Source organism: Populus alba, chromosome 13 (genome assembly GCF_005239225.2).
Source record: "Populus alba chromosome 13, ASM523922v2, whole genome shotgun sequence".
NCBI classification, from domain to species: domain Eukaryota; kingdom Viridiplantae; phylum Streptophyta; class Magnoliopsida; order Malpighiales; family Salicaceae; genus Populus; species Populus alba.
Genome location: NC_133296.1, coordinates 108,408 through 128,908, shown reverse-complemented (window position 1 = coordinate 128,908; position 20,501 = coordinate 108,408). Strand labels below are relative to the sequence as shown.

The 20,501-nt window shown below is 28.6% G+C and overlaps 2 protein-coding genes across 3 annotated transcripts; both read right to left on the bottom strand.

The window, feature by feature from the left end:
- Window positions 1–6,796: 6,796 nt before the first annotated feature.
- Window positions 6,797–7,551, bottom strand: LOC118060828 (agamous-like MADS-box protein AGL80). Its single transcript, XM_035074118.2, has one exon. It carries the CDS (start codon window positions 7,529–7,531, stop codon window positions 6,797–6,799), a length of 735 nt encoding a protein of 244 aa, XP_034930009.1. The 5' UTR covers window positions 7,532–7,551.
- Window positions 7,552–17,353: 9,802 nt separating this feature from the next.
- LOC118060870 (hydrophobic protein RCI2A) lies at window positions 17,354–18,541 on the bottom strand. 2 transcript variants are annotated; one of them, XM_073403776.1, is made up of 3 exons: window positions 18,192–18,541; window positions 17,980–18,101; window positions 17,354–17,678 (listed from the first exon to the last, which is right to left on the bottom strand). In XM_073403776.1, exons 1-2 carry the CDS (start codon window positions 18,270–18,272, stop codon window positions 18,018–18,020), a joined length of 165 nt encoding a protein of 54 aa, XP_073259877.1. In that variant the 5' UTR covers window positions 18,273–18,541; the 3' UTR covers window positions 17,354–17,678; window positions 17,980–18,017. The 2 variants fall into 2 exon arrangements, with proteins under 2 accessions (XP_073259877.1, XP_034930052.1); XM_035074161.2 differs by having other exon boundaries at window positions 17,354–17,670; window positions 18,192–18,518.
- Between the last annotated feature and the right edge of the window lie 1,960 nt (window positions 18,542–20,501).

Sequence of the window (20,501 nt, the reverse complement as noted above, 5' to 3'; positions counted from 1 at the left end):
TATATATATATATATATATATATATATATGTGGGGAAAAAATCCAAAACGAAAAAAATAAAAAACCCAGGTTAGGAAGTGCATATTTGACCTAAAAATTGTTCCATGTTATTTTGTATAATTTTTGGCTGAAAATTGTTCCAGGTTAGGGTCAACACATGTCTAGGGTGAGTTTTTGGCTAAAAATCCAGTTTTTTGGGCTAGCCTAAATGGCTGTAAAAAATAATTTTTTTTAGGAAAAACTTCTTGTTCTTTTTTCTTCCTCTTATGTACCACCATTAATTTGTTCCCCAAATATTTTAAACATACAAGTGAATACTTGTATACAAGTTTCCATGCATCTAGCTATGATTTGTCTAACATAAAAAAAAAAAAAGTTATTTGAAACCTATAAACCTATGGCATGGCTACATCTTTTAGTTGCTGTTTTAAAAAAAATAGATTTAAAAAAATATATGTTTTGCTAAAAATACTATGAGATGGGTTTTTTCATGTAAAATAAATAAAAAGTATATCTCCATGAATAAAAATCATGTTATTTTAACATATACAAAACTAAGATTTGAAACATAATTATATGTGAGGCCAGTACAAACAATAAAAGCTATTTGGCTAACCAAACTGTTTTTTCTTTGTGGTTGAGAAAAAAATAAAAGCTACCATGATACTAAACAGTCTTTTAATTACATATAGCTAGTCAAGAACACTATCTGTTGCTATTGCTTAGCTTCAAAGGAGTATAGTACTAGATAGGTGACCAACGTTATACTAAAGGTCAAGTCAATTTTCTATTGACGTAAAAAAAGATGTTCAACCAACACTAATGTTTTTAAAGAAACAAAATATAAGACTCATGTCATTGACTTGATTACATTCAATAAGGTTGATCAATTTAATAATACAATTAAAAAACATCGACAGTAAATAAAGTGGGAAAACAAAACAGTAATAAAGTAGGGGGAAAAACAGTAATAAAAAAAGCATACTCAAGAGGATAAGAAAGGAAAACTTGTTGAAGACTCATCGTAGCTATATCATAGACACCATCTCACCATTAAAAAAAACTCACTAAGATGATTTTAACATCACCATGAAAGGTTGCTCGACAACACTGAAAGAGGTTGCAAATGCTATAAGAGCAACGAACCAAAAGGCAAACCAAATAAAATATCTTGAAGCAAGCATCTCATGATTTAATTAATTAATTTCACTTAATTTAAAAATAATATTTCTTTTTAAAAAAGCTAAATTTAACAAAGAACGACAAATAAAAATACCAAAGATAACCCTAATCACTTTTAAAATCGGAGAAAATCATATAGAAAATAAATAAAAATAATAATAGAGCTCAATCTCAAATTAAATAAATGTTTATTGATGTCATTTAAGTTTGAGTAAGTTTAAAGCAACGGGAGCTAAATGTTTTTAGAGAGTGGTTTGAGATAAAAATGAATTAATATATTTTTTGTATATATTTTCTTGTTTAGATTCATTATTTATAAATCCAACATATCTATGTTTGTAAGTCCAACATAACAAGATAAACTTAAATGATATTCTCACATAAGTATTTATAAATTCGATATAATAGGATCATTTTTTGTTCATATCTTATTATTTATGGATCTCATTTAAGTTTGAGTAAATTTAAAGCAACAGGAGATGAACTTTATTATAGAGTGTTTGAGATAAAATGAATTGATATATTTTTTGTACATGTCTTTTCTTCATTCATTATTTATAAATTCCGCATATCTATGTTTGTAAGTCCAATATAACGAGATAAACTTAAATGATATTTTCACATTAAGTATTTATAAATCCAATATAATATAATTATTTTTTGTTCATATCTCATTATTTATGGATCTCATTTAAGTTTGAGTAAATTTAAAGCAACGGGTGATGAACTTTTTTATATAGTGTTTGAGATAAAATGAACTGATATATTTGTAGTGCATGTCTTTTCATGTTCAGATTTATTATTTATAAATTCACTTATCTATGTTTGTAGGTCCAACATAACGAGATAAATTTATATGATATTCTCACATTAAGTATCTATAAATCTGATATAATAGGATCATTTTTTGTTCATATCTCATTTAAGTTTGAGTAAGTTTAAAGTAACGGGAGATGAATTTTTTTAGAGAGTGTTTGAGATAAAAATGAATTCATATATTTGTTGTATATGCCTTTTCTTGTTCAGATTCATTATTTATAAATTCCATATATCTATATTTGTAAGTTCAACATAACGAGATAAACGTAAATGATATTCTCACATAAGTGTTTATAAATCCGATATAATAGGATCATTTTTTGTTCATATCTTATTATTAATGGATCTCATTTAAGTTTGAGTAAATTTAAAGCAACAGGAGATGAACTTTTTTAGAGAGTGTTTGAGATAAAATGAATTGATATATTTGTTGTACATGTCTTTTCTTCTTCAGATTCATTATTTGTAAATTCTGCATATCTATGTTTGTAAATCCAACATAACGAGATAAACTTAAATGATATTCTCACATTAAGTATTTATAAATCTGATATAATATAATTATTTTTTATTCATATCTCATTATTTATGGATCTCATTTAAGTTTGAGTAAACTTAAAGCAACGGGTGATGAACTCTTTTATAGAATGTTTGAGATAAAATGAATTGATATATTTGTAGTACATGTCTTTTCTTGTTTAGATTTATTATTTATAAATTCAGCATATCTATGTTTGTAAGTCTAACGTAACGAGATAAACTTAAATGATATTCTCAAATAAGTATTTATAAATCCGATATAATAGGATTATTTTTTGTTCATATCTCATTTAAGTTTGAGTAAGTTTAAAGTAACGGGAGATGAACTTTTTTAGAGAGTGTTTGAGATAAAAATGAATTCATATATTTATTGTATATGCCTTTTCTTGTTCAGATTCATTATTTATAAATTTCATATATCTATATTTGTAAGTCCAACGTAAAGAGATAATCTTAAATGATAATCTCATATAAGTATTTATAAATTCGATATAATAGGATCATTTTTTGTTCATATCTTATTATTAACGGATCTCATTTAAGTTTGAGTAAATTTAAAGCAACAGGAGATAAACTTTTTTAGTTTGAGATAAAATGAATTGTTATATTTGTTGTACATGTCTTTTCTTCTTTAGATTCATTATTTATAAATTTTGCATATCTATGTTTGTAAGTCCAAATATAACAAGATAAAATTAAATGATATTCTAACATTAAGTGTTTATAAATCCGATATAATAGAATTATTTTTTTATATATCTCATTATTTATGGATCTCATTTAAGTTTGAGTAAGTTTAAAGCAACAAGAGATTTTTTTTTTTTTTTTAAGAGAGTGGTTTGAGATAAATGAATTGATATTTGTTGTATATGCCCTTTTTTGTTCAAATTCATTATTTATAAATTATGCATATCTATATTTGTATGTCCACCGTAACAAGATAAACTTAAATGATATTCTAAAATAAGTGTTTATAAATCCGATATAATAGGATCATTTTTTGTTCATATCTCATTTAAGTTTGAGTAAGTTTAAAGTAACGGGAGATGAACTTTTTTAGAGAGTGTTTGAGATAAAAATAAATTCATATATTTGTTGTATATGCCTTTTCTTGTTTAGATTCATTATTTATAAATTCCATATATCTATATTTGTAAGTTCAACATAACGAGATAAACTTAAATGATATTCTCACATAAGTGTTTATAAATCCGATATAATAGGATCATTTTTTGTTTATATCTTATTATTAACGGATCTCATTTAAGTTTGAGTAAATTTAAAGCAACAGTAGATGAACTTTTTAAGTTTGAGATAAAATGATTTGATATATTTGTTGTGCATGTCTTTTCTTATTCAGATTCATTATTTATAAATTCCACATATCTATGTTTGTAAGTCCAACTTAATGAGATAAACTTAAATGATATTCTAACATTAAGTGTTTATAAATCCGATTTAATAGAATTATTTTTTGTTCATATTTCATTATTTATGGATCTCATTTAAGTTTGAGTAGGTTTAAAGCAACTAGAGATTAATTTTTTTAGAGAGTGGTTTGAGATAAAATGAATTGATATATTTGTTGTATATGCCTTTTTTTTGTTCAGGTTCATTATTTATAAATTCCGCATATCTATATTTGTATGTCCACCGTAACAAGATATATAAACTTAAATGATATTCTGAAATAAGTGTTTATAAATCCGATATAATAGGATCATTTTTTTTGTTCATATATCATTATTTATAGATCTCTTTTAAGTTTGAGTAAGTTTAATGCAACAAAAGATTAACTTTTTTAGAGGTTGGTTTGAGATGAAATGAATTGATATATTTGTTGTACATGCCTTTTTTTGTTTAGATTCTATATTTATTTATTCCGCATATCTATATTTGTAAATCCAACGTAATGAGATAAACCTAAATGAGATTCTTATATAAGTGTTTATAAATATAATATAATGGGATAATTTTTTGTTCATATTTTATTATTTATGGATCTCATTTAAGTTTGAGGAAGTCTAATGCAATGGGAGATAAACAGTTTTGAAGAGTAGTTTGAGATAAAATAAATTGATATGTTTGTTATACATATCTTTTCTTGTTTAAATTTATTATTTATAATTTTTGTAATTCCAATGTCACAATATCAACTTCTCTTCAGATTTTATTATTTATTAATTATTTCATGCACATAAAAGTTGTTTTAAATCTTATTATTTATAAATCCCATACAAATGTCTGTAGGTATGATATTAATGGACGGTCTTTTATTTAGATTTTATATAGATCTTATGTAACGGAACTGTCTTTTGTTTAAATTTATAATTTATAGATTCCATGCAAGTTTTTTTAAAAAAGCTTGATGTAAAGATAGATAAGAAAAATTAGAGGGCAGCATGAGATATCTTTAAATTATTCAGATTTTATTATTTTAGAATCATGTAAAATGATATGAAAATCTTACATAGGCGCATGACAATTTTTTTGTTGTTTGGGTTGTCTGCTTCTATTCATTTGTATTATTCCGCTTCTTTGTGATATTAAAAGAGTGTGGATAACTTTTGAGTTTTTGGGACAAATTAGTTGTAGGCAACATGAATGAATCAATGAAAGAAATTAAAGCTGAGTCTAATGAGACTAGATTACTGCATGATATTTGTTTTTGGAATGAAAAATTGACCCCGTGTGATTTTATTGTTTAAGGATATTATAAAAATTTATATATTAATATTACATATATTTTTTTTCATTTTTTATTATTGGGGAATCTCATTCAGATTTTATTATTTAAAGATCTCATAAAAGTTTTTGTAAGTTTGATGTAAGAGGAGATCAAGATTTTCTTACAATATTGATATGAGATAACTTCAAATTAATGTATTAGTTTGTGTGTGTGTGTGTGTATTTTGCTTATGTTTCTTTATTTACGAATTCTATATAATTAAGTTTCTATAAGTCTTATATAATGAAATCGTATTTTGTTCAAATTTTATTATTCATGTATCTCATTTATGCTTATGAGTTTAATGTGATTAACAAGATCATGAATATGAAGATCTTAATTAAAGATATACGTTCGGACAGGACAACACCAGAATTTTCTCTGCTGTAAAACTAATTAATTTGGTTCCTATTATTATCACTTTTCAAAATCTTATAAGAGATTTTTAAATTAATTAATCCTTAAAATTATGCCCCTCGAAGAAAGGTGTAGTTTTAGATAGCGGTATATGAGATGATTTTCCAAAATTAATATCTTCATTGTTATACCTTAAGATTTTGTATTGATCCCTTATAAATGCTTTTTTTTTAAAATAAATAAATCAAATAAAGTTAATACCTTCTAGTTTTCATAACTTTTGCATTATATTTGTGTTCATTACATTATATTTAGACCATATATGACTATTAATTAATTAAGTTGCCTACTCACTGATCCTTCTTCTTCCTCTTTTCTCCCCTCTCTCTCTCTCTGTTTTTTTTTTTTTTTAATCATGATGTAACAGAGATAACAGGCAGGACAATTACCATAGTACTGATCCTACAAATCAGTAAAAGAGGTTCATTAATTTGGACACGCACATAAATATTTTTCTTCCAAATTCCTTCTCTCGATGTTTTTCTATTTTACTGGGTTGTATAACAGTGCTGTTTGTCTATTGCCTTTGATCAATTATTTTTTTGTGTTTTCACATTATATAATTAGGCCTTAATCATTTGCCTTAAAAAATCCTTAGTTTATATTATATCTGGTGAGAAATCATTTGTTTCAAATGGGAAAATGCAGTGTTAAATCTTATTAAATTTGTCTGATCTTGGTGGCCACTTATTGGATTTTTTTCTCTCCTTCATTACTGCATTTTCATAAATAAAGAAGAAGAAGAAGAAGAAATTTCTCTGATCTTTCTGTCATGTATGTTCATACGTACTCCCTGCTTTAGAATATGTAGAGTGATAATGTTTTGATTTGATTATATATTCCATCATGTCAACCAATCATAATATTTGATTCAAGAATTGATAATGGATGACACGATACATATAATATTTGAAATTAAATCAGATCGAGCAGGTAGAAACAAGCAATCGAAATACCATGAACATATTATAATTATTCATGTAGATTTATTAAACAAGAAATTTATTCAAAAGTAAAATACTGTAATGAACTGTGTCCAAACAATAGCTAAAAAAAGTTCAGGAAATTAAAGACAATTCATAATTAAAGCAAGCAAATTAATCAACCATTTCAAGGGAAAAATGAATTGGTCCAAAGTCCATTCTGGCTGTTATCCCCAGAAGGCAGCACCATGTCGTCTTCCCCACCAAACCCCATATGCTCTTGAGGGGTCATCAAGTCCATGAACCATTGCTCCCTCTGCATGGCACCCACATTAACCTCAAAATCATTAGTAACCAGTGGTTGCTCCGGCGCTTGCTCTGTAGCACTGCTAGGTCCAGCCCCGGTGGTTGCAGCTGCTTCCAATTGAGAGGTATGGCTAGTGCCACTGCCACTCCCATTGTTTAGGGTCAAGTTGATGTCCCTCAAGCTATGGTCAATCATCCATCCCAGGTCATTCAAGTCCATGATAAGCAGGTTACCCAAGCTAACATTTCCACCCAAGCATTGGAACATAGCATGGGTGACCTCCTTCTCACGGTTGTCCTTCCGCTGTTTCTTGATTTGATCACAGAATTTGGTGATCCTTTGTCTCAAGAAACTCTCTTGATTCACCATTTTCTTACCTTGGTCGATTTCTGGCATGGTTTTGAACTTGGTCACCACTCTTTGGACCCCTAGAGGAGAGGGCCAAACCTCAGGTTGAGAGTCATAAGGGCTATAAACGATAGCACAAGCATCAATACCACAAAGGGTGCTTAACTCGCTCACCTTCTTCATTAGGCCCTTCTTCCTTTTCTTGAAGGTGGCTTTCCTTGCAGAATCATTACAGATATACGCAAGCTTCACCTTCCTTCTGGTCATGGCTAGGTTGGGAGGCAAGATTCTTGGTTTGGGTATATCTTTCCTCAAACACTCTACCCTCTATATATATAGGTTGGAGAGATGCTCACACAGCAACATTACGGTGCATTTTGTCAATTCCTTCGCTGGACATTTTGATTTATTTGGCAAGTACTATCAAGGTTGCATGCCTATACTGGCATTGAGAATATATATTTAGATACACAAATAATTTACAAAATCTGCGGCATGGTGGAGAGTTGGTAGGAGTGTATATCATGGGCAATGCCTTATCTTTGATTAACGGGTAAAATCCATGAATTATGCTGTTTTTCTTAGATTTGCTTATCTGTTCCCTTATTCAGACATTCAAGTGTTGTAAAGGCCGTGTGCTGTTTTTGCTAATTATGGTTGCGTATTCTTTTCTTGTAGCCCCGGTGATAAGTCCTAATGTATATCCAAGGTTCATCATCTTAATTACAATTATAATAATTAATATTTATGGGTAATTAACCATAATCTTACAAGTGATTATTTTATGCATGTAGTATTTTTTTTTTCATAATATACTATAAATATGCCATCATTTAATATGCCAATTAATATATCCCTTGAAAAGATAAGATTTACTCTATACCAATAAAAGGAAATCAAGTAAATTCTAGATATTGTTTTGCACGGTGATGATGTATATGACAAAAAAAAAAAAACGGTATCCAGTATATACACCACAGATAAGCACAAAGTCTATCCTTCTATCTGTTATCCGAGTATCGTTCCCTTATCCTTGCATAAGAAATATATAGATTAACAAGATTATAAATTAATTATTATTCCAACGTATATTAATATATAGGTGTTGGGTTCTCGTTTGGCATTTCAGTTCAAGCTAATATACACGAATTAAAGCACCTTGAATATATATTTAAACTTTATGAAAAGTTGTTTATTTATTCATTATTTTCTTAAATATAAACTCACTTTAAATTCTTTTACGCAATCATCAAATTTAATTATAGTAATTGTTTTAAATATATTATAATAAAATAGATGACAATATTAAATAAATTCTTAATCAAGCCTAGTTAAAAAGTGTTCCTCGAAAAGAAAAATCTAGACTCTAGTAGTGTGATATAATTTTTTAAAAAAATAATAATAATTTTGCTATGGATTTCATTATTATGATTCCATATAAATATTTGTTAAGTATGATATCGTTTTTTTGTTCAAATATCATCATTTATGGATATCATATAAGTGTTTGTAAGTTTGATCGATAAAAAAAATAAAATTTTAAATAGTTATATAAGATAATTTTAATTTAATATATCCGTTGTACAATGTACATATCTTGTTTAGATTTTCTATATATGAATTCGATATAAAAGTTTATAAATCCAATATAATAAAATTATATTTTGTTCAAATCTCATTATTTATGGATCTTATTTGAGTTTTAGTAACTTCGATATATCGCGAGATAAAAGTTTTAATGAGAAGTTTGATAACTATAAATTAATATGTGTTTTTGGACATAAGTTTTTTTGTTTATATTCATTAATTACTAGCTCTTTAACTTGTGCTATGTTTTCGTTCTCGGTCAAATCTTTTTTTTCTAAGTGTAATAAATATAAAGATATGTCTTCTAAGAAGCCTAAAATATGATGCATACTAAATGATACGCTTTTCAAATACTAAGATTATGACATACAGGATGACATTAAAAGAAAATTGAAATGATAATATATTGGATCGATCTGGACCAACCTATAACTCAAGTCATAAAATTGTGATAACCTCATTAAATACAAATTTATATAAATTAGGAAGCCCAAGTATTTCATTCAATCAAATATTGACGAACAAAATTAAAAAAAAAAATCAATTTGAAAAAATAACTTGAGTAAACCTAGAAAAAAAAAAAGATCAAACATATGACCCAAGTCATGAAAACAGAATCCTCCCATATAAAATAAATAAATAAAATATACAAAGGCAATTTCCTAACCAACCTATTATTAAATTATAAAATTATAAAAAAAAAATCAAGTCAATACAAGTTAACTTATTAAATTCCTCAACTTATATTATGAGATCAAGATAACTACATTAAAAAACTACACTTTAAAAAAAAAATGCTAGGCAAAAAAATATTTATCCCCCCATAATCTAAAAAACAATAATTTATGTATGATTTTTAAAAAAAAAAAAATTCTTTAGTTTTGGTTTTATTTAAATGAAGTTAAAAAAAAAAATAAAGGAAAGCCCTTCGAAAACAAGTTCAAAACTCTGAGCATAATGGACCAGTTCCTAGGGCCAAAGCAAGGGCAGGTGTGCCTAGGCTTGCAAGGGTAGGCTTGTGCACCTGCCCTTTTAATTATTATTTTTTTTCTTTTTGCTTTGTTTTCATTTACCCAATCAAATTTTTTATATATATACAAACAACACATACAGCCCGTCGCTTGCATCTCTAGTTTTTGGCAACTCTGGAGTCGCTAGAAAAGCAGTGCTAGGATTTATAATTCTAAAAATTCATTTGTCAACTTTTTTTTATTCAAGAACACTGACAAAAACAACCTTGAGCTCATATAAACCCTTTAATGCCTTAAAAACAATTAAAATATTGATCCAAGAAAGAAAAAAAATAGTCATAAACCCAAAAAGAATTTGACATTACATCTATTTTTTAGGCAATTCTAATTAGAAATAACATCAAAATCATTCTTTTTCGTGAGTGAAATAAGTGTTGATTAAAAATATCTCTCTATTGATGGAATTCAACTAGCCTTTCTCTTTTCTTTCTAACTAGGTTCGAAAAATAAGGGAAATGAAGCATTGTATCAAAATAGGATTTTATGAAGTTGTAGAGACTGAAAAGATATCACTAGAAAAGTAGAAGAACAAAAATAAACTATTTTGGCAAGCACTGAAACCACCACCTATTTTACCTATCTTTTTCACTTGAGTCCCATGTCTTTCAATTTTATCCTTCCTTGACAATGTAACTTAAATTGGCTTTTACATTTTATCATCAAGGGCAAATTTAAAAAAAAAAAAAATAGAGGCAAAAGTTATATTAAAAAAAAATGTGTCTACAATGAAAGGTGCCACATGAAAAACACCACACATCTTAGTGTTTTTTATAATAATAATTTGTTAATTTCATATATATGTTTGCAAGTTCCACTTAGGCCCTATTTATTTCATGAAAAATAGTTTTTTAGAAATTATTTTTTAAATTTTCATGTGTTTATTTATCATTAGAAAAGTTAGTTAATAAAAAATATTTTCTGATTAGAGAAAAATTTGGTCTGGTTTTCAGAATAGTCTTTTTCTTTTATTTTGGATAGAAAATACTTTTCTAGAAATTGTGAAAAAAATCAAAAATATCTTGTTATTTGTTGATTATATCAAATTTGATCCCCAATCTTTTAATTGTTATATATTTTGTTTTGAATCCTTTTTTATTTTATTTTTTTAATTTTACCTCTTAGAATTTAATTTTTTATATTTGTCCTTATTATTTTGAATGTTATTTTTTTCTTAATTGAAATTTTTTATTTATCGGATTTGGTCTCTATTATTTTTATTGTTATTTATTTTATTTAAAATAATTTATAAAAAAAATTAATTTCATCTTATTTTAATTTTTTTATCTGTCATATTTGATCTATATTCTTTTAATTATTATTTGTCTCATTTGAAATAATATATAAGTGCATGTCTACGGTAAAAATACTACATGAAAAACACTAGTAAGCTTAGTGTTTTCTATAATAATAATTTGTAAATCTCATATATATGTTCGCAAGTTCACTTAATGTAATGAAATTATCTTTTCTTTAGATTTTATTATTTTTTAAGTTTGATGCAAAGGGAGATGAAAGAATTTTAGACAACAGTATAAAATAACTTTAAATCTATATATTCATTGTACATAATTTTTTTTTCTTTTTCAAATTTCATTATTTATGGGTCCTACGCAAGTTTTTGTAATTTTTATGTAAAGGGAGATAAAAATTTTAGACAATGATATAAGATATATTTATATTCATTGTATTTTTATTTATTTTTTTGTGTTCATGTAAGTATTTCATTCAGATTTTATTATATAAGGATCTCGTTAAAGTTCTTGTAAGTTTGATGCAAAAGGAGAAAAAGATTTTTATGTAGTGTTATGAGATAACTATAAGTTAATTTATTAGTTTTAGATACATTTTTATTTAGATTTTATTATTTATGAATTCTATAAATGTTTTTGTAAATCCGATGTAATGGAATTGTATTTTTATCAAAATTAAATTAAGATAAGACCATTTATCAACCCGGGTCAACCCGGATTATCCGGGTTGATTAAAAAAATTAATATTTTATATGAAAAAATCCAATAGATTATACATATTATAAATAATGAAGTTTAAAATAATATTTTAAATACTTCAACTTCAAGGGATAACATATTATCTTTTTAATGTGGGATTTGAAGCCCTTTCATATATATACTCTATGTTCATGAAAAAAGTTATGTTTTTTCAATGTGGGATTTGAAACCCATTACTAATGGGCCATTAGTATATATACTCAATGTTCCCAAGGAAAAAATCATGTTTTTTCAATGTGGGATAAAAAACCTTTTGGTTTAAATACTTCAACTTAAAAAGATAACATAGTATCTTTTCAATGTGGGATTTGAAGCCACTTTGTATATATACTCTATGTTCCTATAAAAAAAATTTATGTTTTTTCAATGTGGGATTTCAAACTCATTAGTATATATACTTTATGTTCCCAAAGAAAAAAATTATGTTTTTTCAATGTGGGATAAAAAACATAGAGTATATATATGAAAGAGCTTCAAATCCCACATTGAAAAGATACTATGTTATCCCTTTAAGTTGAAGTATTTAAACCAAAAAGTTTTTTATCCCACATTGAAAAAACATGATTTTTTCCTTGGAAACATAGAGTATATATATTAATGGGTTTCAAATCCCACATTGAAAAAACATAACTTTTTTCATGGGAACATAGAGTATATATATGAAAGGGCTTCAAATCTCACATTGAAAAGATACTATGATATCCTTCTAAGTTAAAGTATTTAAACCAAAAGGTTTTTTATCCCACATTGAAAAAACATGATTTTTTCCTTGGGAACATAGAGTATATATACCAATGGGTTTCAAATCCCACATTGAAAAAACATGATTTTTTTCATGGGAACATAGAGTATATATATGAAAGGGCTTCAAATCCCACATTGAAAAGATACTATGTTATCCCTTTAAGTTGAAGTATTTAAACCAAAAGGTTTTTTATCCCACATTGAAAAAACATGATTTTTTCCTTGGGAACATAGAGTATATATACCAATGGGTTTCAAATCCCACATTGAAAAAACATGATTTTTTCATGTAAACATAGAGTATATATATGAAAGGGCTTTAAACCCCACTTTGAAAAGATACTATGTTATCATTTTAAGTTGAATTGTTTAATAACTATGGTTCAGACAATGGTTAAAATTAATTTGGTTCCTATTATTATGAATTTTTCAAAATTTTATAAAAACTATTAGATTAATCCCTAAAAGATGTCCCCTCGAAAAAAGGTATAGTTTTAGATTGTCGTATGAGAAAATTTTCCAAAATTAATTTCTTCATTGTTAGACCTCAAGATTTTGCATTTATGGATTCCTTATAGAAGCTTGTTTCTATATATAGATCAAATAAATATCTTTTAGTATTCATCAATCCAAATACAATGGATGAAGGAATTAATTGATAAAAAAAAAATAGATGAGTAAATTATAATTTAATCTCTGTGTTTTTTTATGATCTTATAAGTTAGTCCTTTATTCTTGAAAATCATAAGTTAGTCTCCTAACCAAAGTAAGCTGTTATTTTTATTTTTATTTTTTTGAAAATTTTAAATTATCCTTTTTAAATAAACATCTAGTTCTGTTTGTAGTAGATAAGAAATTGAAAATCTTGATTATAAATGAAGGATATTTTAATTGTGGTAAAAAACCTAATAAAAATACCAAATTACAATCAAATATGAGAATATAGGGACTCAATATTAAATTAGAAAAAAAAAAAAACAGAGATTAACTAATTATTTCATTAAAAAAATTGGAATTAAATAATAATTTTTCCTTTAAAATCAATTGCAATTAATATTCTCAAACAAATGACATTGCAAGTAAATTTTACATGTATTTGTAGATAGCTTAAATATGTGACTCTTGAAAAGAGACAGAAAGCCCACATAATTATTATAGCCCACAAGCCCAATTTTTTGAGATTAAAGAAACACAAACAGGCCACAATTAGAGTGCAAAAAATCATCAAAAACTCAAAAACTTTTTTTGCCATTGATTCACGAGTTATTGTCAATAATCATATTTTTCTTTTCTTGATAGAAAATCTACCTGCTAGTTCCTGCTGCAAGGGATTAGGGGCCTTTTGGGCCTCTAACTTTTATCATTGCTCTTGAGGTTTCCTGTATTTTTTTTAAAAAAAAAAAAAAAAAATCTTAAACACACTAAAATTTTTCATGTATAATTGTTACGGTTGTTGGATTTTCAACAATTATTTTTTTAATAAATTGGAAGTAATTTGAAATGCTTTATTTATACTTTTTTTTTTGTAAAAATTAGACATGACTCATTGTACAATAATAATAAGATTTAATTAATTTCGATACATATTGCATCTAAGGTATTACCATATGTTGGTTACTTTTAAATTTTTCTAGCATTGGCTATTTTCCAATTTTTATTATTATTGATATATATATACATACATATAATTTTCTTTTAAAAAAAAAATAATGTTACATAAATTATGATTCAATATTAATGATGTTTCAAAATGTAATATGCTCCTAAATGAGATTATTTAGTATTTTAAATAGCGGTTGATAACATTTATATCAATATTCTTTTTTCTAAAGCTCAAGAATTAGATGTTTAATGGTAGAAAGCTCAATAACTACAAAACAACCCTTTTTGTTAGGATTTAGGGAGCTTCATATGATGAAGTCAATGATTGTTTTAGTAAGGAATTGTAATAAATAAAAAATAAATTTTAAATTTCAAAAATAAAAGTTAGTTCCTATTTTATATAATAAATATTCTGAGAATTAAAGTATGAATACTTAAATAAGAGAAATCGTTAACCTTTTACATGGGTGGTTCATGGGGCAGTTATAATTTTTTAATCTTGTCATTTTAATAGAGTGGAGGGGTTAGAGAGTCATTTTCTTCTAATATAATTAATGAGAGATAAATATATATTACACAACATTAATGAAAAAAAAATATCTCATACACAATATTAAAGATGAACAAATATCCCTTACACGTTAATTAATGAGATGAAAATATGATAAACTATTGAGAAAGTTTTTATATATCTATAGATATAGAGAAACAAATATCCCTAACATGAAGATTTCATGTTGAAAATATCAAGAATAAATAAACAGAGTCTTATGGCCCTAACATGGACCTATAACAACCTCCAAGCCAATTGGGTTGGCATGCACCTAAGCCCAAGAGTGATAGATTTAGCAACTCGTCAGACCTGTATCCATTTAGACGCAACACGTGGATTATCAAAGGATGTTGAGCCTGAAAACTCATCGGACTTATGTTTGTTTGAACTCAGTTCATGTCTGATTTAAGAATTGAAGCACTCACAGATAAGCTTTAAATCTAAAATATGATAATTTTAGGTTTTTATACATGGATTAATTACATTACATGTGTATTTCTTTTCTTACTTAGATTTACAATTTAAGACAAACATAATAATATGCTTATTGATGGGACAAAAAGCAGGACTTTTTATATGAAAATAAAGTGAAAAAAAAATAAATTGTAAAGGAAGAAAGAAAATAAATAATTATAGTTAAATTTGACTCCACTTCTGTGGTTAAATTGATTCATAAGTCATCGTTATGGTGATTTCACGATCTCTTCATCCTTATGGCTTGGTTTTCTTTATACTTGGGTTTTATGTATTTTTTCTCATACCTTGCCTGAAGCAAATCACATGACTAATGGCTGCAAAGTAAGTGTCTCTAGAAATTATGATTTTAGAGCATTGCTTTGATCTTTTCAGTACGTTTTGGTTTAGGATAAGAGTCGGCTAAACCAAGGTCGAAGATGGTTTTATTGGTCTAGCTAGGAAGGAAAGAGCTCAATTGTGCTTGGCTTCGAGAGGGTTCGGCTGGGCTACCCATTTCTTCTCCTCCTTCCTTCTCTTCTCTCCCTCTCTCCCTGTCTTCGCGAGCAGCCTCGGGTGGGCGGCGGCCCTATATCGTCTTTGGACATATATTTTATTCTCTTCGCACCATCTAGAGGGATTGATTTGACCAATATAAGAAGTGCAAGGGCCTTGTTAGATTTTTAAATTGTCATAATTAGCTGTTCAAAATGGACGTTGAATGCTAGATAGACTCGATCGAAATCGTTGTTGTTGTTCTTGATTAGTGAAGGATCATAAGGTCGCGTAGACATGTTTTGAAAAGGAGGAATTCATTGATATTAAATTTTCCAGCTTTAATATTTTAAATCACTTGGAAGGAAAAGGACATGCTGAATTGTTGAAAGACGAGTGAGACAAAGGGTATGAGGGGGCAGGTGCCCTCTTTATCTTGAATATGAATTGATAAATGAATTATATTCCCAATTATTTTTCATGGCTTCCTGTTGGCAAGGTTAATGTTCTGTTCTTTAACGCGTCTTTATTTTATTTTGTTAAAGAGAATTGAAACCCAGATTTCTTATAAGAAGGGGAAATACGTGTATCAGTTAATTAGTTATAAAACACTAACTTTTAATACTTAAATGTTAGGAATAACTGGAGGCAGTTTAAAGTTCAAAAATCGAACTTTTTAGGATTAGTTGCCAAACATTAACAATGAGTTGCCGACAATATTAACAAGGGTTTGGTTTCAATGTCTTGTAACCATAAGAAAATGTCAATCTTTGGCGGAAGAAGATGCTTCCATAAGTTACATGTATTCTAAGAGATGGATTAACTTGACGGTTTCCGTACGTCATGTGTCTATTTCACTATTCAATGATAGATAGTGAAGCCGGGAAGACCGACATGCTGTTAATTTGTCAGTAGCGTGCGATTCTTGGATATTCGACGTTTACAAGGGACAAAAAAACATAGAATATAATGTTTTTTAAGATTTCCCATTCCTGATTAGGGACCGACTCTCTCTTGATTTTCCATGATCAGCCAAGTTAATAATTTCCGCCTTCAAGTTTGGACAACCAGAATTCCCTGGTTGAACAAATGGCGAGAGCCTCGACCTTCTAGATGAGAAACACTTCTGTGATGAGCTCATCATCGATCATGGCTAAATGTAGCCGTAGTTGGGCTGTGGTGGGGCAGCTTGAGCTGGCTTGGGAGGGGATAGCTTCATGGCTAAGACAAATTAATTGGTCTCTGTCAAGAGCGAGCAATCGTCTTCTTGCAAGCAAAGGTGGTTTCTTGGGGGGATGAGATTCAAGATGATGCATCTTCCTTCCTTGTTCTGTCCTTTCTTTTTTGTTCTAGCGAGCCACTACGTGCGTTTTATCGGATAGGAGACTGTACGTGCGTTTTTTACATTTTTAGAATACAAGTTTCTAAGAAAACATATGAATTATCGTTTTTTCTAATCAACGTTTTATAAGAGCAAGTGTTTAGGATAAAATATGATTTTAACCTCACCGCATAATAACACTCATGATCGTAATCATATCTTAATGATTAATTAAGCTGTTTCATAGCACTAATTGAAGGAAAATCAGAGGGACAGCCACCAAATAGTCAATGATTGCATCCACAAACAATTAGGTACACAATCCCATTAACTAATTAAAACAAATTCGGATGTTCACAACAAAGGCAGGAAGATTAAGAACTAAAGAGACTTGCTAATCAACCAGACCATGCCTGCATGATAAGGCGCTCGGCAATAAGGGCTGCTAACCTCCTTTACAAGATATCAATTAATACATTTAAAAAGAAAAACAATTATGAAAAGGGAGTTTGTATAATCATCCAACGATCCATACAAAATCAGGAGCTCTTCATTGAATCAGACGACCAGGAACTTTCTTATTGGATCAAACGGTAACTGCGTCTCTCCACCTGTTTTTTTAAAGACAACAACAAATATGTTAAAAAATGAAGGGACCGGCCCCATGAATTAAATACAGACACCTTGCTTGCTGCTTATTGCTAAAAGCAGGGACTCCACATAAATATATTAATATTATATAAATCCTCTTCTAAATTAAAACATATTTAATTTCCTCATAAAAAAGAAAGAGCAACTTAATTTCACAGCGCAGTATCAGTGTTCTTTTACTTGATTTCAAGAACACAGCTTCAAACTTATATAGACAGTGGAAATAAAAGGGAGAGAAACTAATTAAGGAGGCGCGTGAGAGAGCTTACAGCAAGAGATGATGAAGACGACGGTGATCGATCGATGATCACTTGGTAATGATATAGACGGCATAAATGATTCCAGGGATGTACCCTAAAATGGTAAGCAGCAAGCAGATCCAGAACTCCGCCTGACATATTTACAAGAACAAAGGATTGAGATATACAGACACATGCAAGTTGTGTAGTAACGATGATCGGAAATGCTAATTATTGCTTACCCCGCAACCAAACTTGAGGAAGACACCGAGAGGAGGCAAGATGATGGCCAGCAAGATGTCTATGAAGTTAGTACTTGACATCTTCTTGATTAATTGATTAATTAATTAACTGCTAATTAATTCTCTTTAACAGGCTAAGTGCTCTTCAGGATGGATCAGCTGCTTCCTTCTCTGTTCGCGTAGTAATTCTCTCAAGGGCTGTTGTTGCTGGTTATATATAGAGAACCAAAGCCACTCCGCCTACAATAACTTCCACGTCTACACACGTACTCTTACGTCGTCTAGATATCCACTCTTTTTTAAGACTTTTTTTTTCATGTACGTCGAGGCAAAAGAAATAGATAAAGCAAATATAAAAACAACATGCTTTTTTTATATATATAATAGTTTTTGTTTTGAAGATGCGAAGGCAGATTTATTTTATATATGAATATTTATCTCTTAATCTTTAAAGAAGAAGTCTAATAGTAGGCATAATCTAACATCTGTAACATGACTATGATATCTTGTTTTTTGCTTCACCGATATTTTTGGATTGATTTTTTATATATAAAATTCTCTTAATACCAAAAATGATTTAAATTTAAGACCTCCTGCTGTTAGGTTTGAGGTGCAATTCATTATCATAATTTTTAAGGATTTGTTGTTAAGTTTGATGAATTAATTAATGATTTGTTTTCGTGTAAGGATTAAATCAGGTTGACATGTCGTCGAGGAGGAGCAACAGCGGCGATGGAGGCTGAGACTGTGCAACGGGGACAGAAACCGATATAAATGTAATTGCCATCGAGACGGACGTAGGGCAGTCGCAGTCGCACCGGTGGCGGCTATCTTGGTCACCCCAGACGAATTATTATTTTTGTTTGGTACTGAATTTTAATTTGTTTTTTTTTTAATTTTAAAAAGAAATTATTAACCTGGTCACCCCAGACGAATTTTATTATCCAATCCTCAAAATCTTATTTATCGAGCACTATAATTGTCCATTTGCGGGCCAACATTATCAATTTTGCTTCTACTAACTTCCAAGAAGTTTCATGTCGACAATCCCTTGCCTCCGTGGTGCTGTCATGCATCAACCGACATCTATTTAACCTCTTGCATCATCTTGTTCCTTACAAAGAAAATGACAATAAAGAATAAATACATCATCACCCCTCTATTTTGAAGAAATAATCAAATAACAAAGAAAATCTTTTGCCATTGATTCTCAAAATGACCATTTAGTTTATTAAAAATAGGCCCCGCTATTACATTCAAAATCACCGTTAATTAAGAAATAGGCCCCGCTATTATATCTTATTAGTATCAATCTAGCTTAAAACAGTCAGCAAGTCCTTATTGAAGAGAGGGAAAGAACCCCTTGACACGCAACTACATGGATCAAGATTTGTAAATAAGATAGATAATCTAAGACTGCGTACGAATAAAAAAACAAAAAAAGAGCTGTGGCCCATGAAACGACAGCTGGACAGCTGGTTCACAGGTCTAGACTTCAAGATATTTTTAGAGATAGAAAAGAAGGGGGGGGCGAGGACACCATGTGCCAATGCTTAAGCCTTAAGATCCCCAGGGCCGACACCCCTTTTAACTTTCTTCTTTCTTTTTTTTTTATTTAAAACATTAATATTCTAAATTTACGTGGCCATGAATCTAATCCCCAAGGCTTTAAGGCTCTCGCTTTGTTAAGAAGATCATCTCCTATGCACTTAATTTGTGATCTTATCCCTTGGTGATCTTATATTAAATCAAACATACAAGTGGCTGCTTGAAACCGATGGCTGTCTTGAAAGGCATATATCTATCTCCCCGCTAGCAACAATGGGCTCGCTACCTTTCTCAATCATCTACCTTTAACTTTTATTCAGAATCATTTAAAAAACACAGTTAAAATTATATTTTTTAAAAAAATTTTATATATTCTGAATTATTTTAATATATTGATATCAAAAATAATTTTTAAAAAATAAAACAAATATCATTAACATACATTTCAGCATAAAAAATTATTTAAAAAATAATCACTACTATATTACTAAACATACTCTTTCATTGTCTTCATGCTTATGATGGGGGGCCATTTTATACGGAGAAACTGCTTGTGATTCAGGATGGTGTATGCATGCTGATAATCAAAGCAAGGCTTAAATTTACATTTGAGAAACAATTCTTTTGTCCGTAATTGGAAGCGTGGCACATTGATATGTACACTGTCGAACTGGTCATTTTTATCATTGAAAATATCGTGTTCTTGATAAATGCTGCCCATGTCTTTGTTGATAAAACAACTCTTCACAGAGTTTAAAACAA